This window comes from Salvelinus sp. IW2-2015, linkage group LG1 (genome assembly GCF_002910315.2).
Source record: "Salvelinus sp. IW2-2015 linkage group LG1, ASM291031v2, whole genome shotgun sequence".
In the NCBI taxonomy this organism is placed as follows: domain Eukaryota; kingdom Metazoa; phylum Chordata; class Actinopteri; order Salmoniformes; family Salmonidae; genus Salvelinus; species Salvelinus sp. IW2-2015.
The window spans coordinates 19690627-19717380 of record NC_036838.1 but is presented as its reverse complement, the minus strand read 5'-3'; the positions used below and the strand labels follow the sequence as shown (position 1 = coordinate 19717380).

General features: G+C 41.7%; 1 protein-coding gene across 1 annotated transcript in view; it reads left to right on the top strand.

The window, feature by feature from the left end:
- Positions 1-24266, top strand: part of LOC111961722 (histone deacetylase 7-like) — a 76957-nt gene extending 52691 nt beyond the window's left edge. The window contains exons 15-22 of the mRNA XM_023984244.2: positions 725-774; positions 2206-2313; positions 2632-2687; positions 3915-4002; positions 4318-4437; positions 5781-5878; positions 21138-21256; positions 24085-24266. Of these exons, the coding sequence (XP_023840012.1) occupies positions 725-774; positions 2206-2313; positions 2632-2687; positions 3915-4002; positions 4318-4437; positions 5781-5878; positions 21138-21256; positions 24085-24266 (821 nt within the window). The remainder of the gene's footprint in view (positions 1-724; positions 775-2205; positions 2314-2631; positions 2688-3914; positions 4003-4317; positions 4438-5780; positions 5879-21137; positions 21257-24084) is intronic.
- The last annotated feature ends 2488 nt before the right edge of the window (positions 24267-26754 follow it).

Here is a 26754-nt window from a genome sequence, read left to right as displayed (position 1 = left end):
GTCTTTACATATACTAAATAATATAAGTGTGAAATTTGTTTTGATTTAGAATGGACCATTRTCACGCACCTGTMTCGAAACAGGGGCAGGGGAAAAAATACATGTCATCTATGCACTTAAATAGCGAATGGAGGACGCTTTTCCCCGTGGTTTATTTTCATGCCAGCCAGGTAGGCTATACTCCTGATGTAAATATAAGCAATGTGCTTAATATTAGGAAGTTGAGAAATAAATATAGTAGGCCTAGCCTGTAGAAAGCTGATGGGATCTTCCTCTTTTTATTTAGCGGCCACCACGCTGTTTTCTCCCGCTATTGCATAGCCTATAGAAATGTTGTGCAACATGAGCTCATGGGCTCTCACGAAGTGTTTGATTAGATTTTCAAACACATTTGCATTGATGTCAGAGTGATTAGAGGGACAATAGAGTGCTGAGTACCAGTCAGTTAGCAAGTTTGGAAGGCTACTAATGACCAGCAGCAGCATCAGAGCTTGGAGTASCCTAATTACCGTGACTAAACGGTAACGTGGAATTTGACTGCCTTCTTGAGTCGTGACCGCCGGTGTGGTGGTAATACGGTCACCGCAACAGCCCTAGTAAAAGCCACACATAAGTATTTTTACACACTCATAAATCACACACATGGAACTATACACATATGCATGGATCATCAAGTATTGAATGAATGTAAGATTAATGTATTGGATTTATCTCACTCTTTCAGGAATCTTATCTCAAAGGATGTTTGTGATGCTACCTTGTGGAGGAGTTGGAGTGAGTTACTCAGAATAACACACGCACGCACGCACGCACGCACGCACGCACGCACACGCACAGACACACACACACACACACACACACACACACACACACACACACACACACACACACACACACACACACACACACACACACACACACACACACTTACAGTACACAGGCAAACAGCTCAACAGACCCTGTAACAAACAATCAAAGAGTCATGTGAAATCTGTCCACTTATCTAATCACATTACAAAATGGCAAACATTACATGCTTGATTATACCTCATTACACGATTAAGCTAATAGAGCGACAAATTGTGGAGGCTGTTGTTGCTGGCGGGGACACGGTCGAAACGCCAATCAGATATCAAAGGCAAAGAAGAGGTGAGAGATGAGAGGAAGAGAGAGAGGAAGAAAGGGTGGACTCTGAATTGTTTGCTTGGAGGGGTGCCTGGGGAACTGTGGTTGAGTGGTTGAGTGGAGGGGAATTTATTCAGGAGGAAGGGATGTGGGGAAAGAGAGAATATAGACACCAGAGAAGAGGATGAAGAGAGGATGAGTGGAGGAGGAAGAGGGGGAGAAGAGATAAGGAGGAAGAATGCTGCTAATATGGTGTGGATAAGGAAAGAGAAAATGCAGACACTGAAGAAGAGATGAGTGCAGGGGGATGATGAAGATGAAAGAGAAGGGGAAGAGGAGCGTTGAAGAGTAAAAGAGAAGGAGGTAGACTGTATATAGTCGTGATTAAAGAGGATAAAGAAGAGGATAAAGAGGGGATGAGTGGAGGAGGAAGAAGAGGAGAGCAAGAGGGTGAAGAGGAGAGTAGAGGAGGGTTTGCATGGTGTTGATAAGGCGCCTGATCTGCCTGGATTTCCGGGCCTTTGGTTCCTCTGGTGAGGCGAGCTGATTGAAACAAGATGGCGAAGAAAGTGATAAAAGAAATTCCTAGGATTTCATTGTTCTGTCGTGCCAAACCGCCAGAAATGTGGAGTTTTGAAACATGGAATAACAAAGGGAAGGAGAGAGAGAGAGAGAGAGAGAGAATCTGAGAACAGGAATACTCTACTACCTCCTTTACTGTCATCATCACCAGTCAAAGTCAAGGTTGTGGTGATTTGTGTGGGTAAATGTTACCCTTGCCACTTCTATCCCCCTGACTCCCAATAAGTTATGCTACTCTTCATTTAGTTGGAACACAGTAGAGACTTTGTAATCCAATACTGTAATAATCCAGTCTTTACCACAACCCGTCACCTCTGTTTCCCAATTCCACTGCATGACTTCCTCTGTACCTCATTGGGCTGTCACATAGTTGATATCAAGTGACACCTATTTCAACCAATCAACTTATATTGTTTCTAAACGATGCCCTTGTTTCTCCTAGTGGTTTTAACTTTGATCCCACCCCCTGGTAAATTCCTGGTTTTGCATGATTGACAGGTGGACAACGATACGATCTGGAATGAGACACACACGTCGACGGCGTCTCGCTTGGCGGCAGGCAGCGTGACGGAGCTGGCGCTCAGGGTAGCACAGGGAGAGCTGAAGGTGAGACCGCCAACCGTTCATTGTCACCTCGGTTACACCCCCACTTAGTTATGTCAGGGCCGTAACACAACTGGTCAGAATTGTCAACACTGTGACATACATTGATACACCTGGATATTGAAGCATAATGTCATTTCTGTTCATTATTTATGAATTTCACATGAAATTGGAATTTAAACATTGCCTTTTTATATCAGTTCCATTTATATATCAATACCATGTATTCTGAACTGATGAACATCAAATTGTAAGTGCTTTTGTAAGTTGTATGTGCTCAGAGAGAGCCAAAGTGTAACAGTTTCTATTCCCATCTCACAGAATGGCTTTGCAGTGGTGAGGCCCCCTGGACACCATGCAGGTCGCTCTACCCCCTTGTAAGTACTGCACAGACGCACACACACACACGGAGCCAGGAGGTCTCTAAAACAATTTCAAAGGGTTTTCCCTACACATCAAAAGCACTGTCCAAAAGGGTGTGTTATGTGTGTGTATGGAGTATGTGCGTTACCTGCCCAAGGCTTGTGTGCATGTGTGTGTGTATGGGTGCATGTCTGTGTATCAGTCTGAAATAGAATGCGTTAGAAGGCTAACCACATTCAGCTGTGTGTGTGTGTGTGTGTGTGTGTGTGTGTGTGTGTGCTGTCTCTTATACACATCTAGATGTGTGTGTGTGGAGTATGTGCGTTACCTGCCCAAGGCTTGTGTGCATGTGTGTGTGTATGGGTGCATGTCTGTGTATCAGTCTGAAATAGAATGCGTTAGAAGGCTAACCACATGCTTGTGTGTGTGTGTGTGTGTGTGTGTGTGTGTGTGTGTGTGTGTGTGTGTGTGTGTGTGTGTGTGTGTGTGTGTGTGTGTGTGTGTGTGTGTGTGTGTGTGCTTGCTTGCTTGCATGCGTGAGTGGGTTCACGCGCGATAGTGTGTGTACTCAGCAGAGCCTGTCACTAGTAATTTATGTGTCGATAAAGACTTACTGGAGGAAAGGAGTTGGCCAGTAGATATGATCTACAGTTCACACTCGCCGAGCTTATAGCTCCTGCTGACACCACCGCTTTCAACATTCCTCTTCTCATTTTCATACATCAACTCTTTCTCTCACACCTTCTCTGTCTCACAATATCCTACGGATATTGAGTACGAGTCAGCTTACTGTAAGTGGTTTATGAGGAGCACATTCTCTGAAATGCACGAGGAGGGGAGGTCACGAGGAATGACTTCAGGTCACGAGAACTTATTTCACGAGAACTTATTTTGATATGTGGAGAGTATTTTCGTCTTTGTGTTTTGCTTTTGTTTCTGTTATGGTTTTATTTTGTCTGAGATTGTCAGATGTTTACTTGCGTTTACTTGCGTGTCTTTTTCCCATCATTCATACATTGCCCCTTCGCCATTCAAACCAAGCCTAAATATGAGTGCATGTCCAGTGAAACAAAGCATGTTTGACCCATTGGCACTAATATCCTCACATCACCTAGTGTGTGTATCGTGAGGACATTCTCTGAGACGCCCTCACATTACATTGGGTGTCTTTTGTCTCGTTATGGGGACATGACCTCCTGTCCTGATTATGTTCTCATAAGTCCATATGTGTCTTTCCAAAGGGGTTTCTGCTTCTTCAACTCCGTGGCCATCGCAGCCAAGCAGCTCCAGCACAAACTCAGCATCAACAAGATCCTCATTGTGGACTGGGTGAGAGATGACTGCCATCACTGGTCCCCACATGGAAGCTAAACACTTGCTTACTTACACAACACACATATTGACCATAAGCGTGGTGTCAACATTCACACTGATCTCTGCTTTTCACATGAGTCTGGGCCCGCCACGAGTCTGGGCGTTAACACAGACACACACACACACACGTTGGAACACATGCACACTTAAATACTACCTGGTTTGTAAAGACAAATAAGATGCAAACATCCAGAGCAAGTATGAGACTGGTCAAGCATACTACATAATTACGAGTCTGACGACCCCTTGAACTTTATCCCCAATGTGCAGGATGTTCACCATGGCAACGGTACCCAGTCAGTGTTCTACAACGACTCCAGCGTGCTGTACATCTCCCTGCATCGCTATGACAATGGCAACTTCTTCCCCGGGAGCGGGAACCCAGCCGAGGTAAGTCAGGTTGCACTATCCACCACCATGTACATCATGCTCCCCCATCAAATACATGATTGGTCTTTTCATGTGGGGGGGGGGGGGAACGTCTGAGACAGCACAGAACGGATTGTGTCGGCCCAATAGTCTGAAACCCCTTTAGCGTTTGTTACTACCCACTCCATTCTCACCAAATAAGGAGGATAAAAAAAGTGGATGTTTTACCATATTCTTCATCATGGGAAGATGGTCCATTAGATGCTATGCTGGCTTGGATGTGGCTTAGCCTTAAATGGCCCCTCGACCGCCACTGAGCTGTGTGGTAAACCTCTGGAGTCTCTGTGTCCCTCGACCACAACCCCATGTACCTATATAACACACTAAGGGGTAGCATTGATGTCATCAGGGGTACCACAGAGAAACATCAGGGTACCCGTAATCCGCTCCAGCGTCTCTTAAACATGAAAGGAATAACAGAAAGAGGGGGGGGATGAAGAAAGGGGATGAAGAAGAGAAGAACAATGGAGAGAGAGAAAGAGAGGGAGAGTGACTAGTTGGCAGTGGATGGCGGAGCTCATGTGTTTTGAGTTTGCCCTGTGAACATCCCGTCTACCGAGAGAGAGTCAAGTCAGACACTCTGCAATGCACATCATCCTCACGCACACGAACACACACACACACAAAGGAAATGACTGCAATTTGTTGCCAAGAGTGTGTCACTCAGAGTCCTCACTATCTCCTCGCCATGACATTGAGCGATGGCGGAGGAGTTTCAAAAGCTAAATAGCCGTGTTAGCAGACATTTTTAAGGCTTACTCTCCTCTTAAGACCAGGGGATCAGTTAGTATGCCACCCCACGAACGTGAGGTCAAATCAGGGAGACATCCACCGGTTGTGCCTGGCATTTGGTGAAATATAGTCTCTCGTGACAGATGTTAACATTTGGTTCTGGGTGCGGAGATTATGTGAAATATAACTAGAATCTGAATATCGCCAAGTGCCGACTCAAGAATATACGTACGTCCCTGTAGTGTGTTAAAACTGGGACTTAATCTGGGTGTAGTTTTGTTGTTGCTGCGAGGGATTTATTAGCAGATTTGACAAATTGTATCAAAAATCGAAATAGTTGAGTTGATGGAGGCGTTGAATTAATGGCCAGCCGTCTTTCATTTGGAAATCGTAATCACTCCCGTATGTCATTGAAATGTGACGCGGCTTTTCCTCAATTGTAACAAATGCGCATTTTTAAACAACCGTGCTGATAGTTTGTGAACATTTGATGCAAAATATCTCATGACCTTTCAACTCTCAGCACAACTTTCCATGAAGTAAGACATAACTCTCTCTCCCACTCTGTCCAGGTTGGAGCAGGAGCAGGTGAGGGCTTCAATGTCAATGTGGCATGGATGGGAGGCTTGGACCCTCCCATGGGCGACGCTGAATACCTGGCAGCATTTCGGTACAGTAGAGACACACATACCTAACCTACCTCACTTTACCTCCAGCCCAATTCACATTAAAACAAAATCACAATGATTATATTCTAGTCAAAGCCAGGGGTGCTCGCTAATGATTCATAGGAAGTCTTACCAAACCTCTTCACTCATCCTTGAAATACAACAGACAGCTGTGATATAACAGACATGTATGTCATGTGTTCAGATGTTATATTGTGGTGCGAGTTGGATGTTTTTGATGCCATCCAATCCATGGGGAATTCATGAATGTACTGAGACCAGCGTAGATAAATGAACATACTTTGCTGGTGTCAAACCATATATGAAAACGTAATACATATTTTGAAAGCTGAGAAACAGCCCTTTCAAATGATATGACGTGCAATAGCACCACATCAATCAAATGGTAATCAGTCAAGAAAAAACACCTTTGAAAATGTGTATCTTTGTGTGTCTTTTCCCAAACTGCTGCCATTTACACAAATTCCTAATGAAGATAGAAAAAAACTTAGAGCATACTGAGTCTTCCTTATTTGGTAAGGATTGATAATCTGAAATCAGAATTTAACTGGAATGACAAAATAAGGCATATAATAACAATAATTGGCTTTTAACTTAAATTTCTTCTTGTATACATTCCACTAGGCCTATAGCCTAATACACAAAGAGTCAGAATTAAAAGCATGCAAGAAAGGGGAAATTACCTGTCACAATCTGAGCTACTGGGTGAAGACTAGAGCTGTGTTCGAATACCCATACTAACATACTGTATACTACATACTATTCGTTAATTTTAGTATATTGTAAACGAACGGTATCATTTCAGTTGAGCATACTCATGCTTTGCCTGTCTACCGGAAGTTGATGGTGTTGCTATGCAACCTCTTGCTAGCTTGTTAGCATAACAAATGACTAGCTAGACATTTTATGATTTCGTTTGTGTTCGTAAATTCAATCTGGAGTGCCACAGTGCGCTCTGAGCGTTCGTAAATCCAGAGAGTGGTCAGATTGTCCTTTTGTAAATTCAGAGCTTTCTCTCTCGGAGCATTCAGAGAGCACACTGGACGCTCTGGCCGAGGAGTAGGGTTGATCCGAGCGTCCAACGGCAGTCAAGCACCCAAGCTATCTGAGTAACGTTGGCTAGCTACTTCCAGACACAAATAAGAGAACACCTCACTCTGACCATTTTACTTGCCCTAGCAGAGCTGGTTAGGCTGTTTTCATGTTATACAGAGTGTTGGTGACTGTAACTGTGCTGCTGGCAACAATTTAATTACGCTTTTTTTGCAAATGTTTACCGACACCGGCCATGTTCTGCGCAAGAGTGCTCTGAAATCGGAGTAGATAGCCAGAATTAACAATGTCCATTGAAACGCACAACGACTATGCCACTTAGCTAAGAATGATGTGAATAATCAAATCAATAAATGTTGGTTAGTTAGTTAGATAGCAGATAGTTAATAAACTTCCTGGCAAGTTCGATGTATTAGTAGCCAACTAACGTAAGGTAACTAGCTAACATGCTAGTACATACTGCAGTAATGCTATGCGGTTTGTAAGGATAATGTAGCTAACAAATTGTCAGCCAACATAACGTGTAAGGTAACTTATTTGAAAAGTCATTACTTTATTACATTGCTCAACATTTTCTTAACATTTGTCATAATAAGTTAAAGCAATGAATTTGTATCCGCTCTCTAAGGACATCGGCTGCATATTTTCCACAATTTTCTTCAAATCTGAAAACGTTGTGAAGCCACGCCCATTTCCTGAAGAATTGCATTATGGGCCCTAAAAGCACGGAAATAGTGTCCAGTTGTATACTTCGTATTTTGGCGGATTCAGTACGGCATCTGGGAACTTTTGGCATATTAGCTATATCCATACTATGACCAATAAGCATACTACAGTTGAAGTCAGAAGTTTACATACACCTTAGCCAAATGCATTTAAACTCAGTTTTTCACAATTCCTGGCATTTAATCCTAGTAAAAATTCCCTGTTTTAGATCAGTTAGGATCACAACTTTATTTTAAGAATGTGAAATGTTAGAATAATAGTAGAGAGAATGATTTATTCATCACATTCCCAGTGGGACAGAAGATTACATACACTCAATTAGTATTTGGTAGCATTGCCTTTAAATTGTTTAACTTGGGTCAAACTTTTCAAGGTAGCCTTCCACAAGCTTCCCACAATAAGTTGGTGAATTTTGGCCCATTCCTCCTGGCAGAGCTGGTGTAACTGAGTCAGGTTTGTAAGCCTCCTTGCTCGCACACGCTTTTTCAGTTCTGCCCACAAATTTTCTATGGGATTGAGGTCAGGGCTTTGTGATGGCCACTCCAATACCTTGACTTTGTTGTGCTTAAGCCATTTTGACACAACTTTGTAAGTATACTTGGGGTCATTGTCCATTTGGAAGACCTATTTGCGACCAAGCTTTAACTTCCTGCCTGATGTCTTGAGATGTTGCTTCAATATATCCACATAATTTTCCTACCTCATGATGCCATCTATTTTGTGAAGTGCACCAGTCCCTCCTGCAGCAAAGCACTCCCACAACATGATGCTGCCAACCCCGTGCTTCACGGTTGGGATGGTGTTCTTCTGCTTGCAAGCCTCCCCATTTTTCCTCCAAACATAACGATGGTCATTATGGCCAAACAGTTCTATTTTTGTTTCATCAACCAGAGGACATTTCTCCAAAAAGTACGATCTTTGTCCTCATGTGCAGTTGCAAACCGTAGTCTGGCTTTTTTTATGGCGGTTTTGGAGCAGTGGCTTCTTCCTTGCTGAGCGGCCTTTCAAGTTATGTCGATATAGGACTCGTTTTACTGTGGATATAGATACTTTTGTACCTGTTTCCTCCAGCATCTTCACAAGGTCCTTTGATGTTGTTCTGGGATTGATTTGCACTTTTGGCTCCAAAGTACGATGCAGAGACTCATGTGGGATAGAGTTGAGGTTTTGCTTCATGGTCCTTCAAGGCTTTGGCCTTCTTGTATGTAAGTGAGGATTTTGCAATGATCTCTCGGCTAAAGAGGGCCCTCATCAATTCCAACACCTTTTTGGGGGGGTTCTTGGCTGAGCCTTGCCACAAAGTTTTTGAAATGTGGATTTTGGAGCCCTCTTCCAGTTCAACCTATAGAAAACACAAAGGCACATCATAAGTTCAGGCAATAGTGGTCACTTTTCCAATCATGAGATGTGATATGCAAGGATAAATGTATCCTTGTTAATGTTTTTAAACATGTGTTTATGTCATTCACAAAGGAGGACAATTTCATTATGCGTTAAGAAAAGTGAGAGATACTTTTTCCTTTCCAGCCTAAACTCCTGCACTTCTTTGAGAAGCATTGGAAGCTCTACAAAACATAATTGTTAGATTTAGTACTAAATACACATGAAAGGCCATTTCAACTGGGGAACACATTGCTTTTTTGGAGAAACAGCCTCATAAATGAAGGAATTTAAGGACATTATATTCATTATCCACCCTAGTGATTCAAGATGGACATGTATCTCATCAGTACATTTCCATCATGTCATTCTCAACATATCCCTAACAATAGCAAAGTTACAATCTTTCCCTTTATTTACACTGTCTGTGTGAACTTTCGTTGGAGTCCTGTATCGCCATGACTATGACAGGCTAGCTTGACTGGAGCTAACATTAGCCGATGTTAGCTTCTATGCCAATAGAGATTTGAAAATGAATTAAACTTTCAAAACATAATAAAAAAAGAACAACAATAATATCATTACACTCCGCTTAACTTGGTGTTTTATATCATATGCTTTTTAACTCGCTCACCATGATGATAAGGTTTAAAATGTGTTTATCTGCTGCTTCTCTCTTAAATTTTCAGTTGGCTCTCTCAATCAACTGGCAAGAGCCACTATAGAGAGAGTGCACAAGAAGCAAGTGTTGTCAACTATTTTTCAGGGAAAATCGCTATTTGCTGTTTGATTTGTCGCTAGAAGTCACTGGAATACGTTTTGCCAGAGCTGCGATGACCACAGCGCCAATTTAACTTGCTGTGGCACAGCTGCCATTAAAACCATATAGACTCTTGGTGCCAAAACTCTCCAAATGCAGCCTGAAAAGTAGCCAATAAAGGTCGCTGGATGGGGTTTGAAAATTTGCTAAATATAGCGACAAAGTCGCTAAATTGGCAACACTGCGTAAACTAAGCACTAGAGTGAGCTGCTCCCTCTGTGGGCCGAAACAAGCATAACATCCATAGACTATAAATACATGATTACAAAATGCCAAAGATTAGGCTACTGTACTATATACAGTACCTTCAGAAAATATTTATACCTCTTAACCTATTCCACGTTTTGTTGCGTTACAGCCTGAATTCAAAATTTATTAAATATATGTTTTTCTCACCCTTCTACTGTACACACAATACTCCATAATGACAAAATGAAACATGTTTTTAGAAATGTTTGCAAATGTATTGAAAATAAAATACAAAAAAATGTACGTAAGTATTCACATCCCTGAATCAATGCTTTGTAGAAGCACATTTGGCAGTGATTACAGCTGTGAGTCTTTATGGGTAAGTTTCGAAGAACCTTCCACACCTGGATTGTGCAAGATTTGGCCATTATTCTTTTCAAAATTCTTCAAGCTCTGTCAAATTGGTTGTTGATCATTGCTAGACAACCATTTTCAAGTCTTGTCATAGATTTTCAAGTAGATTTCAGTCAAAACTGTAACTTGGCTACACAGGAACATTCACTGTCTTCTTGGTAAGCAACTCCAGTGCACATTTGGCTTTGTGTTTTAGGTTATTGTCCTGCTGAAAGGTGAAATCATCTCCCAGTGTCTAGTGGAAAGCAAACTGAACCAGGTTTTCCTCTAGGGTTTTGCCTGTGGTCCATTCCGTTTATTTTTTATCCTGAAAAACTGGCCAGTCCTTTACAATTACAAGCATACCCATAACATGATGCAGCTACCACTATGCTTGAAAATATGGAGAGTGGTACTCAGTAATGTGTTATATTGGATTTCCCCCAAACGTAACACTTTGTATTCAGGACAATATTACTTTAGTGCCTTATTGCCCTTATTGCAAACAGGATGCATGTTTGGGAGTTTTTTTAAATTCTGTACAGGCTTTCTTCTTTTCACTCTGCCAATTAGGTCAGTATTGTGGAGTAACTAGAATGTTGTTGATTCATCCTCAGATTTTTCCTATCACAGCTTTTAAACTGTAACTATATCTTTGTAGTTACTAGGTGTATTAATAACTTCACAATGCTCAAAGGGATATTCAATGTCTGCTCAATAGGTGCCCTTATTTGCGAGGCATTGGAAAACCTCCCTAGTCTTTGTGGTAGAATCTGTGTTTGAAATGCACTGCTCTACTAAGCACAAGAGCGAGGGGTCCAGAGATGAGGTAGTCATTCAAAAATCATATTAAACACTATTATTGCACATGGACTGAGTCCATGCAACTTATTATGTGACTTGTTAAGCAAATGTTTACTTCTGAACTTATGTAGGCATACCATAACAAAGGGGTTGAATACGTATTGACTGAAGACATTTCAGCTTTCATTTTTAATTAATTTGTTAAAAGAAAATTGAAAAACATAATTCCACTTTGACATTATGGGGTATTGTGTGTAGGCTAATGACAAAAAATATATCAATTTTATAAATTTTAAATTCAGGCTGTAACACAACAAAATGTGGGAAAGGTCAAGGGGTGTGAATACTTTCTGAATCTCCCATTCTCCCATATTTCTGGTTGGCAATACAGGGGACCCAAACATGAGCAAAAAACTGTATTACCGTTTTTCACAGCAACTATTTCCCCTTTTCTTTGATGTTACAGACAAACTTGGACCAACAATAGTAGCCTAACAATAGAGGCCTGACTTTATCAGAAACTTGCTCACAGATGTATATAAACGCATCAATACCAGCCAACCTCTTTTGACCTCGGTGGGTCTATTTATGTAAGGGGAGTGTGTACACTTATTACTATGACATTATTAACGGGGTTGCAACACTCACTATCGAGTTCCAAACTACCTCTGGAAGCAACGTCAGCACAAGAACTGTTTCGTCTGGAGCTTCAGGAAATGGGTTTCCATGGCCGAGCAGCCACACACAAGCCTAAGATCACCATGCGCAATACCAAGCGTCGGCTGGAGTGGTGTAAAGCTCGCCGCCATTGGACTCTGGAGCAGTGGAAACACGTTCTCTGGAGTGATGAATCACGCTTCAACACCTGGAAGTCCGACGGACTAATCTGGGTTTGGCGGATGCCAAGAGAACGCTACCTGCCCCAATGCATAGTGTCAACTGTAAAGTTTGGTGGAGGAGGAATAATGGTCTGGGGCTGTTTTTCATGGTTCGTGCTAGGCCCCTTAGTTCCAGTGAAGGGAAATCTTAACGCTACAGCATACAATGACATTCTAGGTGATTCTGTGCTTCCAACTTTGTGGCAACAGTTTGGGGAAGGCCCTTTTCTGTTTCAGCATGACAATGCCCCCGTGCATAAAGCAAGGTCCATACAGACATGGTTTTTCGAGGTCGGTGTGGAAGAACTTGACTTGTCTGCACAGAGCCCTGAACACCTTTGGGATAAATTGGAACACCGACTGTGAGCCAGGCCTAATAGCCCAATATCATTGCCTGACCTCACTAATGCTTGTGGCTGAATAGAAGCAAATCCCCGCAGCAATGTTACAAGATGTAAATCAAATCAAATCAAATTTTATTTGTCACATGCGTCGAATACAACAAGTGTAGACTTTACCATGAAAAGCTTACTTACAAGCCCTTAACCAACAGTGCAGTTCAAGAAGAAGAAAATATTTACCAAGTAGACTAAAATATAAAGTACTAATAAAAGTAACACAATAAGAATAACAATAACGAGGCTGTATACAGGGTGCACCGGTACCGAGTCAGTGTGCAGGGGTACAGGCTAGTTGAAGTAATCTGTACATGTAGGTTGGGGCGAAGTGACTATGCATGGGTAACAAACAAACAGCGAGTAGCAGCAGTGTACAAGAGGGATGGGGGGGGGRGGGGGGGTCAATGTAAATTTATGAATATTTATGAATTGTTCAGCAGTCTAATTACTTGGGGGTAGAAGCTGTTGAAGAGCCTTTTGGTCCTAGGGGGAAAGCCTTCCCAGAAAAGGGGAGGCTGTTATAGCAGCAAAGGGGGGAACAACTCCATATTAATGCCCATGATTCTGGAATGAAATGTTTGACGAACAGGTGTCCATATACTTTTGGTTATGTAGTGTATGAGTACATTTTTTAAGGATTTGCATAACTTCAAAATAAGTCATATAAAAAGTAGCTCTTCAATCCATTCAATTTGAGTTGAGACATGTTGTTGGATCTACACATGTTTTGAGACACGGGCAATGTTATGCAATTTATTTAATTTAGGAAATATTTAAATAACAGATGCTGTATAATAAGCAGAAAAGGGCAAAGAAGCTGAACAACAATGATGACAATGAAGCACAATGTTCTTCATTGAAAAAAGCGCATTTATGATAGGTATGCAAGAGAGCTACTAAAAACTCACTATAGGAATACTATAGAGATTTTGATTCATGATAATACTATACAAGTACTATTGAGTATTATTACAGAAAACATCTGGCAGGAAATCTTATAAGAATATTATATAGGGAGAGAGATATTATAGGACGCTATAAGCCCACTATAGGTTACTATAGAAATCCTATAATATCCTATAGGAATACTGTAGTTATTTTCTGTAAGGGGGGGGCACAGAATATTCTCGTCCTAGTCCATTGTGAATTGATACTACAGTTTATTAAATAGCAAATAGCACAGGCTACAGTAACGAGCAGTAAGCAATGGAGTGTTGACAGTCAACATTGTTGAAATTGGCTTCAACGAGTATGTCTTTACGCATCACACTTCTCCTAAACAAAAGGATACTAGGCTCCTGTAAATTGTATTGCATGTGTGAGGCACATTCTCAATAAGCAAGATATAGCCTAGGCCTACCGTTGATATGGCCTTATACAGTAGGACTGAATCATTTCGATATTTTCGATGGACTGTTTCTTAGGTAAATGGACAAGAGACACTTTTTGGAAATAGGGATGGATACAAGCCGAATGGAGTATGTACTGCAGGTAGGCCTATTTTCATTGTGAATAATGCCAAAGAATGATGGCAAAATCCTCACGAGTAGACCATTTAGAAACTGGTAACACTTTAAAAAAATAGTCCATCTGTAGATGCTCTACAGACTATCAGTAACATTTCAGCTAACTATCTACTAACCCTAGCCCTAACCTGAACCCTTACCCTAATCCTAAATTCAACCCTAGCCCTAACATTAACCCTAACCCTTATTCTAAACCTAACCCTAACCGTAAACCTTAGCAAGCAGTTGCTTATTAACAGATAGAGCATCTACAGATGGACTATCCGGACTATCCAAATAAAGTGTGACCTAGAAATATTTTATCGATAGGCTCCTTGGCTAATGCATGGCCAGGATAAGAAATACACGCAACGTATTGCTGTTGAAACAGCTTTCGTTGTAATAGGCCTAGGGTAAGGGTAGCCTACTGACAACTTGTTTTCTAATCACATGAAACAGAAAACAAGCAATTGTAACAGAGGAATTACTTAAATGTTTCTAAATAGGGTCAGCGGTATCAGTCATCTTTCATACCATGATGGTCTTATGGACATGTAGCCTACATGAGGGGTTTTGTGCATATCCAAAATAATAACAGTAGCTGGCTAAAATAATTTGTCCACTCACATTTTGTGTTTGACAATGGCGCTGGCTTAGCGGCAGCCGGAAATAGAGCCCGTGGTGTAAATCCATGCCACTGTATGGAAGTGCGTACCAAYGTCTTTTTTTCTGTGCACCGCACTTTCCACTTCATTCAAGCCACAGCCCCTGAATGAATAGCTGCTCGGTTTGCAGCATAATGAACTTTGAGCGTTCCTGTCAGCGGGGTTGGCTCGCCACCAGGCAGTTAAACAGTATGTGAGGTCTGTATGGTGCATACACACACCGTGGGTGGGCCAAGCTCGTCAAACTCACGATGCTAACGGCTAAAGCTGTGCTGTACCGTTACAAGCTATCGGTTGCAACAGGCAGACGCTAGGCCCAATGTTTGCCCTTAGCATACTATGCTATTTGCTAACTATCTGAGAACCACTTAGGCAGTATAGTCTGTGTTGGTTCACTGGATGTGTAAAAGGAAAACTGAAAGTGTTAAATGTTCCTTAGTTTAAGTGTATGTTAACTAGCAACTYTACCTTTGTTTTGTGTACAGGTAGTTCCCAGTAATCTAGCAAATCGCACGTAGTTATCAATACAGGTGTTTGTTACCTAGATGTTACCTACTACAGATGTTACCTCGTAACTTAGTAACTTTTTCTACTGTAATGTTTTCTTAGCTCTCAGTACAGGTGTATGTTACCAACAACCTTTTTTATGTTGTTGTTGTTTTTACAGTATCTCTCAATACAGATAGATGTTACCTAGCAACTATCACTTCGTTTCCAGTAGCCTACATGTAGATGTTACCTAGCAACTGTTTCTTGTATGCCTATAGGCTATATCCTGGTGTGGAATTGGAAAATCCTACTGGAAAATCCGAGGAGTTCACCTTTAAAACACGTATTTACATGTGAAAATGATTTCACAGCGTTCCCCCGACCGTATTCCACCAACAAACACTGTAAAGCAATATATTGTCGATTCTGTGCAAGGAAAATCTCTGTGACTGAGCCACTTTTCCAGCCAGACAAGACAGCCAGACAAGATGCACCCAATTTGAAGAGTTTCTGCAATGGCCGTAAATGTAATAAGTGCAGTTACTGGTTCCATTCTTGCTGCCATCTTTTTAATTTGATTCAAATTCATGATTGAGATTTCAATCTCCCAGCTAGAAGCATATGTATTGGGGCAAGGAAATGGACCGGTTCTGTTTATTTCACATCTTGCCATTCAGAGGCTGAGGAATCTTGGGTTGCCTCCAAAATGGCAACCTCTTCCGTATATAGTGTGTGTTAGTGTGTGTGTGGGGGGGAGGGGGGGGGGGTAAATAGCGTGTGTCAAAGGGGAAGGGGTAGATTCTGGTTGAAAAGGATTTGAAGTGGTTTGGGGGGATTTCAGTATAATCTGGTGGATTCCTTTGGAGTTGGGGGTAAAACGTGCTGTGTGTATGTGGTACTAGGCAGGAGGGTCAGGTAAAGGGGCTGTATGTGGGGGCGTAGGGGGTCAGTGGTAGGGGTTAGAATCTGATGAGGTAGTGTTTTTTATGGGTGGAGGTTGATATAGCCTGGTGGATTTTTGTGAAGCTTGGCGGGAGGGGGGTGGTACTTTTGAGTGTGTATTGAAGAGGAAGTGTGTGTGTTTGTTGGTGTGGTTGTGTGCGGGTGTGCACAACCATGTGTATTTGCCTGTATGTATTTGTGCGTGTACACGTGCATGTACATTCATGTGTGTGGATGAGGAGGTGCACCCCCACAACACGGGCTGCAGGGTCTGGTAGTGCATGGCGGGGGAAAATGGGGGGGGGGGGTGCATTGTTAGGGATCCAAAGACGGCGTAATTAAGCCCAATGGATCCCAGATGGCTGGCTGTCAGTGACGTGAGAAGAGGGACGAGCCCCTAATGGAACCAGACGCCCGCCGAAACGCTTTGAACTGGTGGCCGGAGAGAGAGAGAGAGAGAGAGAGAGGAAAGAGAGAGGGGAGAGAGGAGGGAGGGAGAGGGAGAGAGGGGGAGGAGGGTGGAGGCAGAAAGAGAGAGGAAGAGAGAATGGGGGAGAGAGAAGGAGGAAGGAGAGAGGAGGAGGCAGGGACGGAGGGGTTTTGTCTTTTTGACAGGGGGGATGGAGAGAGAAAGAGAGAAGGAGATGGTGGGGGAGAGAAAGAAGTAGCGAGAGGAATCACAGCATGGGCCGTGTGTGCTAGCTTAAATCACTAGCGGCAGCAGCAATGGGAGGAAGAGGAAGAAGGGAAGAGGGTGGAGGAGAAGAACAAGGGAAGCGGTCCCAGAAGATGAAAATAGAGAGAGTCTGTGCTGGCATCATCAACAAATACTCCCCTCTGGACATCACTCTCTCTTGGTCCTGATGGTTTTCATCTGTTTGGTAGCACTTTACATAAACTACATGCCAACAAGGGCAACTTTAACTACTTTGGTAACCACGGTAACCAGAATGTATCCTAGTAGGTACTCAAGTGTACCTTGCAACTGCATATAAGATACATAAAGCAATTATTACATTTCAAGGAAGAGGCCAAATGTTCTTTTTAATTAAGTTTAGTGACTGTGTTTAAACACGAAATGTTATCAAACAGAGATATGTAAATGATGTGTAACTATCGTTCGGCTACATGGTATCTGTGCGAACATGTAATGTTTGTCCATCTATTATGTGAGGCTGGATTTAGAGCACCATGTGGTTCGCATTTCAAATTTCATCTACTTTTAATAAAAAAATGGTATATATATAAATGTAACCTTTATTTAACTACGCAAATCAGTTAAGAACAAATTCTTAAAAACAATGACGGCCTACCCCGGCCGACACTGGGCCAATTGTGCGCCGCCCTAGGGGACTCCCAATCACAGCCAGTTGTAACACAGCCTGAATTCAAACAAGGGTGTCGGTAGGGACGCCTCTAGCACTGAGATGCGGTGCCTTAGACCGCTGCGCCACTCGGGACATTGTGTCCCTAGGAGTTTGTTGAAACGGTTCAGACAGTTGGACTGATCAATGGTAGCCTGGTTCTGGACTTATTTGTGCTGTTTCGCAATGACCATAGGTGTTGGCAAGACCGCACAAACTGATCTGGGACCAAGTTAGATCTGTGGAACATGGGGTTTAATTTGACAATGTCTCTTCAAAATGTTACCCAATGTGACTTGGTAGTCAGTGATTTATTTGTGAATTGCCTTGTCATGTGGTCATACACATATTGTACATCTCTCCCAACCAAAAATGTTACATCACGCGTTTCTCTTCAAGAGCATGTCATATACAGTAAGCAATAAAGCACAGCATGTTTTGTGTGTCATGAGAGGCTAGGGTGTGAAATAGGGTCCAGATTTTCATATCGTCATACCGTCCTTTCATCTCTGGATTTACGGTATTACCGGTTTAGTACACAAGGGGGCACCAGAAAAACTAGCAGAAAGGCAGAGAACGGAGAGGAAGAAAAAAGTCAAGGAAATCAAGATAGCGACTTTGCCTTCTCAAACACGTCAGAAACTAACACAATATGATGTCCCGTCACCTTATTACCTCAGCTACGTACCTAGATAGCAAGTTAAACTCGGGTCGTGTTAACACATAACACATTCTGCGTTTTTCTCGACCAGAAAAATATATGAAACGCATAAGAAATATCTTGCTGTGTTTTGTAAACACCGATCTAAAATGCTTCTTATTGTAATCTCTGCTCGGCATCAGACTCACTTTGTGCTTCAGCTGCACTTCTAAACTCGGATGAGAATTCACAACTGGCGTTCTATCAGCAGACAGAGCTCAGACTGATGTGTAGCTACTTTTCTCTGGTACTTTTCTCAGTGTAGCCAGCCTATTTTTCTCAGGTAAAACGCGAAATAAAATGTACGCAAAACATTAGGAAATGTAGCTGGCTACATTCTTTCTATGATAAGCTTAAACATTAGACATATGAAGGCCATGCATAGTTTTTGACAAAAAAAGACCTTGCATTTTTCATTGTAAGCTCATCTACTTGTGTGGTTGCCAGCCAAATAGCAGTGCACTTCTTTTGTCAGCTGATGGAAATGAAGCTATATTATGCATATTATGTAACTTATTTTCCGTGAAGGAAAACTATAGACTATAGTTGCACGTCCCTGATCACTCTATTGAAGCAGAAAAACACTGTTGACATTCAATATAAAACATGACCCCTGTGACACAGCTTTACTCACCTACCTGCTATTTACAAACAAACACGTGACCGGCTCAACTGTGCTGGTGAACTAAGTACGCTTCATAATGTAAATTAATAATAATAATGTGACAGGTGAAATAAGAACGTGATCTGCTTCATCTCCTAATGAATTGCACAAGTTGACTGCAGGTATTTACTTAAAAAATACCTACAAATATTCAAATGTATTGAAAAACTTCAAAGGTATCAACGGTATTGACGATATTGAAAAACCGTCCTGTGGCTATTTCCAAATACCCCGGTATAGGGTATATATGGTACAGTTGAAGTCGGAAGTTTACATACACCTTAGCCAAATACATTTAAACTCAGTTTTTCACAATTCCTGACATTTAATCCTAGTAAAAATTCCCTGTCTTCGGTCAGTTAGGATTACCACTTTATTTTAAGAATGTGAAATGTCAGAATGATAGTAGAGAGAATTATTTATTTCAGCTTTTATTTCTTTCATCACATTCCCAGTGGGTCAGAAGTTTACATACACTCAATTAGTATTTGGTAGCATTGCCTTTAAATTGTTTAATTTGGGTCAAACGTTTTGGGTAGCCTTCCACAAGCTTTCCACAATAGGTTGGGTGAATTTTGGCCCATTCCTCTTGACAGAGCTGGTGTAACTGAGTCAGGTTTGGTGGCCTCCTTGCTCCCACACGCTTTTTCAGTTCTGCCCACAAATTTTCTTTGGGATTGAGGTCAGGGCTTTGTGATGGCCACTCCAATACCTTGACTTTGTGGTCCTTAGGCCATTTTGCCACATCTTTGGAAGTATGCTTGGGGTCATTGTCCATTTGGAAGACCCATTTGCGACCAAGCTTTAACTTCCTGCCTGATGTCTTGAGATGTTGCTTCAATATATCCACATAATTTTCCTACCTCATGATGCCATCTATTTTGTGAAGTGCACCAGTCCCTCCTGCAGCAAAGCACACCCACAACATGATGCTGCCACCCCCGTGCTTCACGGTTGGGATGGTGTTCTTCGGCTTGCAAGCCTCCCCCTTTTCCTCCAACAGAACGATGGTCATTATGGCCAAACAGTTCTATTTTGTTTCATCAGACCAGAAGACAGACCAGAAAGTACGATATTTGTCCCCATGTTGCAGTTGCAAACCGTAGCTGGCTTTTTTATGGCGGTTTTGGAGCAGTGGCTTCTTCCTTGCTGAGCGGCCTTTCAGGTTATGTCGATATAGGACTCGTTTTACTGTGGATATAGATACTTTTGTACCTGTTTCCTCCAGCATCTTCACAAGGTCCTTTACTGTTGTTCTGGGATTGATTTGCACTTTTCGCTCCAAAGTACGGTCATATCTAGGAGACAGAACGCATCTCCTTCCTGAGTGGTATGACGGCTACGTGGTCCCATGGTGTTTATACTTGCGTACTATTGTTTGTACAGATGAACGTGGTACCTTCAGGATTTGGAAATTGCTCCCAAGGATGAATCAGACTTGTGGAGGTCTACAATTTTTTTCTGATGTCTTGGCTGATTTCTTTTGATTTTCCCATGATGTCAAGCAAAGAGGCACTGAGTTTGAAGGTAGGCCTTGAAATACATCCACAGGTACACCTCCAATTGAATCAAATTATATCAATTAGCCTATCAGAAGCTTCTAAAGCCATGACATAATTTTCTGGAATTTTCCAAGCTGTTTAAAGGCACAGTCAACTTAGTGCATGTAAACTTCTGACCCACTGGAATTGTGATACAGTGATTAAGTGAAATAATGTCTGTTAACAATTGTCGGAAAATGACTTGTGTCCTGCACAAAGTAGATGTCCTAACCGACTTGCCAAAACTATAGTTTGTTAACAAGAAATTTGTGGAGTGGTTGAAAAACGAGTTTTAATGACTCCAACCTAAGTGTATGTAAACTTCCGACTTCAACTGTATACCGCCCAAGCCTGGTGTGAAATGTACAGTCAGTTAAAGGGTCAAAGTCACATATAGTTTGCTATTCTTTTGTGACCCTGAAGAATCGTGTTAAGCTCTTGCTAGCAACTACGTTCGTCTGTCACACAGGCTCAGAAATTACTTTCTCACGTGGATACATCCTCTCCTAATATCTAACTATTTTTTTTTTGTGACACTTTCTATGAATACCCTGCATTATAGGCACATTTACTACGCCTTACGAGCTATGCTGTTTTAAATGATCTTGAGACGATTTAGGGAAAACGTACTAGTTTGAGTGCTTGACATACAACAGCGTTGAAGACTTGAACGACTCGTTCTTGTCAATGGGTTTAATGGTCTGATTTCTCTCTCCTGTCTGTCTCCAGGACTGTGGTGATGCCGATTGCCCATGAGTTCTCTCCTGACATGGTGCTGGTCTCATCTGGTTTCGATGCCGTCAAGGGACATCCGGCGAAGCTGGGGGGCTACAAAGTGTCGGCCAAGTGTAAGCTCACTAAACACCTCGTCAGTTCCTCACTGAATCATATGCAGGGACACACATGCAGATAGACGTTTGAGCCTACGCACACACACATTCAAAAGTTCATGGGATCACACATGATGATATTTTATTGGGAGGTGACAGGCATAGTTGAGACTTAATGGAAATGTTTTTGTAAATACTAATCCTCTCCTAATATCGAACTACTTTATAACCATGCTTTATTTTATTACAGTACATTGCCTATTTATAGCTAGAGAGTTAGGGGAGTCAAAAATGTAACAATGGTCAAATAAACTTGCACAAATTGAGTAGCCTATGCTACAGTTTGTTTAAAGTAGTGTTCAATAATCACTTGTTGGCAGCCATCTTTGATTCCTTGGTGTTTTCCCATGTCAAAGCAAATCAAAAGGATTGATGTAGCAAATTACTCAAATTGTTCTCTATCATTACTTTTATTCAAATKAGTTTTATAACCTGTGGCATACCATTCATTCAGATGGTTTATTTTCAAACCTTTCACTTTTAGCTGGCACAATAAGAATCAAGCTAGCTGTCTTTACTGGTTCACCATTGACTCTAGCTCAGCCAATCCAAAACGTCTTGATTAGAATAGTTATAAAATAGAACGAAAATGTGATTGTGACGGTAAATTAATACCTTACTCTACCTTCTATGGATCTTACAGGTTGAAATTAACCTTCTAAACTGTTCTAAGAGCAACCTATTTCTACCTCATCCTCACTATTTTAGGAGTTCTACTTCGTCAATCAGACTGTTCTTTATTTCACAGGGTTTATTTAGTAGTTTCGTCTGTATTAGTTCCTGACAAAGAGCAAACAGTGTCAGTCTTGGCAGATTTGATGTTTATGTCTGTGAGCAGGAAGTCGCCCCACTGTGTATGATGATGTCATATCGCTGAGTCTACTTTGTAAAAACAAGTTTTCACTTTGTCATTATGGGGCATTGTGTGTAGACGGGTGAGGAAAAAAATACGATTTTATCAATTTTGAATTCAAGCTCTAACACAAAAGGTGGAATAAATCAAGGGGTATACAGTGTCTTCAGAAAGTATTCATACCCCTTGACTTATTCCACATTATGTTCAAAATGAATTAAACATTTATAAAATAGTTTTTTTCTAACACAATACCCCATAATGACAAAGTGAAAACTTGTTTTTAGAAATTGTAGCAAATTTATAGAAAATGAAATACAGAAATATCTAATTTACATAATTATTCACACCTCTGCGTCAGTACATGTTAGAATCACCTTTGGCAGCAATTACAGCTGTGCATCTTTCTGGGTAAGCCACTGAAAAGCTTTGCACACCTGGATTGTACAATTTTTGCCCATTCTTTTCAAAATTCTTCAAGTTCTGTCAAATTGATTGTTAATCATTGCTAGACAGCCATTTTCAAGTCTTGTCATAGATTTTTAAGCAGATTTAAGTCAAAACTGTATCTAGGCCACTCAGAAACATTCACTGTCTTCTTGGTAAGCAACTCCAGTGTAGATTTGTCCTTGTGTTTTAGGTTTTTGTCCTGCTGAAAATTGAATTCATTTCCCAGTGTATGGTGGAAAGCAGACTGAACCAGGTTTTCCTTTATGAATTTGCCTGTGCTTATCTTCATTCCATTTCTTTTTTATCCTGAAAAACTCCCCAGTCCTTAATGATTACAAGCATATCCATATGCTTGAACATGCAGCCACCACTATGCTTGAAAATATGGAGAGTGGTACTTAGTAACGTGTTGTATTGGATTTCCCCAAAACATAACACTTTGTATTCAGGACAAAAAGTGAATTGCTTTTGCCACATCTTTTGCAATATTACTTTAGTGCCTTGTCGGAAACAGGATACATGTTTAAGAATATTTTTTATTGTGTTCAGGCATCCTTCGTTTCATTCTATCAATTAGGTTAGTATTGTGGAGTAACTACAATGTTGTTGATCCATCCTCAGTTTTCTCCTATGACAGCCCTTAAAATGTAACTGTTTTAAAATCACCATTGGCTTCATGGTGAAATCATTGAGCGGTTTCCTTTCCAGCAACGGCAACGGCGTTAGGAAGGACCCATGTTACTTTGTAGTGACTGGTTGTATTGATACACCATCAAAGTGTAATCAATAACTTCACCATGCTCAAAGGAATATTCAATATCTCATTTTWAATTTTTACCCATCTACCAATAGGTGCCCTTCTTTGCGAGCCATTGGGAAACTGCCCTGGTCTTTGTGGTTGAATCTGTGTTTGAAATTCACTGCTCGGCCGAGGGACCTTACAGATAATTGTATGTATGGGGTAGATGACCTAGTCATTCAAAAATCCATGTCCATGCAACTTATTATATGACTTGTTAAGCACCCTTTTTACTCCATAACTTATTTAGGCTTGWCATAGCAAAGGGGTTGAATGCTTATTGACTCAAGACATTTCAGCGTTTCATTTTTTATTAATTCTTAAAAATGTGTAAGAACATAATTCCACTTATGTGGTATTGTGTGTAGGCCAGTGACATACAATCTCAATTTAATACATTTTAAATTCAGGGTGTAACACAACAAAATGTGGAAAAAGTCAAGGGGTGTGAATACAGAACTTTCTGAAGGCACTTTACTTTTTAAAAAAACAGCACATTTCAGCATTACAGCTCCTTTCTTCAGGGTTCTCACACATCCTGTSTGTGTGCTTGGCAATATGGAGAAGAAGGGGCTTTTTGTATCAACAATTTTATCCGTGCATCTGTGACCTTTGGAATGTTTTAATCCTTTTAATTTTAATTTGTGAATTCTAATAAAGTGTTTAAATCTACCTCTCCCTCAGGTTTTGGCTTCCTGACACGTCAGCTGATGGGGCTGGCGGGGGGCCGGGTTGTCATGGCACTGGAGGGGGGTCACGACCTCACGGCCATCTGCGATGCGTCGGAGGCCTGCGTCCGCATCCTGCTGGGCACTCAGGTCAGTAGACACAGATCTAAGACCAGCTTAACCCTCTGTAAATTCTAACCCTAGCCATAAGGGGGAAAAACACAATGCTGACCTTCGATCAGCATCCAGGGCAGTGATGGGTAGTCTTAAGGCTTCCCAGCCGAAACAGTTCAGAAGAGTTCATGCATATATTATGATGACATTTTGTGAAGATTTTGTTAGTTTTGGACTTCGGTAAGTGATTTTTCGGCTGTTCGGGTACACCACATTTTTTCTCGAGGCCAGCCATAGTTCAAGAGTCGAAGTGTACGCCCTTTCGTCTGTGATTGGTCAACTGTAGGGATTCTTCAATAAAGTCTTTGTTTTCATTCAACGTTTTTATTCGACTCGTTTTTATGCACATGTTTTCATTGAGAAATGCCGCACCAAACATCTTAGTCAGATGTAAAATTGCGCGACTAAGATCTCCTCTGCAAAAAACGTCAAAATGAATGATAGATACCTTGAGTTATCTTAGATTAATTCTGACTGTTTTGAGGAAGTGGCTACGGCTTCTCAAAATGGCCAAACAGTACTATTGCCATTTTTTTCTTGTTTTTCAAGGTCTTTTAAGGGAGTATGCGAGCACACTCTTTCGGTTCGTCTAGCCAACTTCGGCTAGCCGCCAGCCGAACTGAAGCGTGCTGATGCCTTTACCCTGCGGGAGGATGTTGCCCCTTAAGCACAGATCTAGGATCTTACCCCTCCCTAAATCCTAACCATAACCATTAGGGAGAACAGAACATTGCTGACCTTATATTATTGTCTAGGGCAGTGTTGGGAAGTCTTACCCTGTTGTGGGTTCAGGCTTTTCCTCTAGCCATGCAGTGCCAGCAACACACCTGGCATAATGTGTCCTTAGAGGGATATAAGGTCTTTCTCTTTAATACATCACACCCACTGCTTTTGTGTGTGTGTGTGTGTGTGTGTGTGCTACTCTGTCTTTGAAATGTGTGAACTGTATTCTATTAAGCAATATTGCAGCTACAGTAATACTTGTCTGTGTGTGGTCGGAATAAAGGATCAATACGGCCATTTTAATTCAGCATTAGTGTCATTTAAATCACACAAGTATATCACAAAAACACACATCATGCCACTTCACATGCCATCAATCCCATCTTCAGAACAGCTTGATTTATACAATATTTTGAGTTGCATGTGTGATTCTGACATTAGTAACATAATCAATATGGGTTCATACTTCTCATCTTCTCAAGCTCTTTTCGTTAGGACATGCGTGTGTCTCTTGACACATGGCGGAAGAAAATAAATCATTGGATATTTGTGTGTTGAAGAGCCTTGTGGTGTGTGATGTTTGTGTAAAGAGAGAGAGAGAGGGCCATAGTGTGTTTGTGTGTGTGCACGCATGTGTGTGTTCCCAGTATTCACCACACATATATTTCACCTCTGCCTAAATGAAGGGGCTTAACATTCTTGTGGCTTTGCAAATATTTTGTATTAATCTAATTGGATTGGGATAACATTTGTGCGCAATCAAGAGGGGATGTTGTGAAGGTCGTGTGCCAAGAAGTGTTTGAAGATAATTGGAGCCAGGAAGGCTCTCTCTCTCTCTCTGTGTGGTGTGTGTGTTGTGTGTGTGTGTGTGTGTGTGGTGTGTGTGTGTGTGTGTGTGTGTGTGTGTGTGTGTGTGTGTGTGTGTGTGTGTGTGTGTGTGTGTGTGTGTGTGTGGTGTGGTGTGTGTGTGTGTGTGTGTGTGTGTGTGTGTGTGTGTCTGAGAGAGAGCGAGCGAGAGAGAGGGAAGGAAAGAATGAGAAGGAAGGAGGGATGAAGGCAGGAGAAAGGGACGGGATGGAGAGAGAGGTGGTCGGAGAGAGAAATGACAGCAAAACAGATGGAGAGAGAGATACTACAGACAGAGGGATGAATAAATAGAATGACCGAGGCTGGAGTGAAGAGATGGAAGAGATGTGGGAAAGAGTGGATGGAACAAGAGAGGTGTACAGGGAAGGCTTGAAGAAAAACAACGAGAGAGAGAGGGACATGCAGATTAAGAGAAGTAAAGGAAGACAGAGAGAAAGAAGATGGGGAGAGAGGGAGAGAAAGAGAAGTGAAAATAAAAACAGCAAAAAGAGAGACTGAGATGGTGTAAGACGAGAGAGAGACTGAGATAGAGGGAAGACACTCTAGAGTGACAGACAGATTGGCAGAGGAAGAGTGATGAAGACAGTAAGACAATGATAATGAGAGCGAAAGTAGATAGTGTTTATCATCAGATGTTTACCCTGGGCCTGTATGACTCTCTGTAGAGAGAGAACAGCGTTCCGACAAGGTCTCCTCTCCAGAATCGCTTGAGACAGGGGCTCCACCTGGAAGGGAACACACAGAGGAAGACGGGGGGGACGTCAAACATTGGAATAAAACATCACACACACACAGACAGGCACTCAAACACACATATGCGTTGCACGCACAAACATAGCACGCTACACGCAACACACACACAACACACACACACACAACACACACACACACACACACACACACACACACACACACACACACA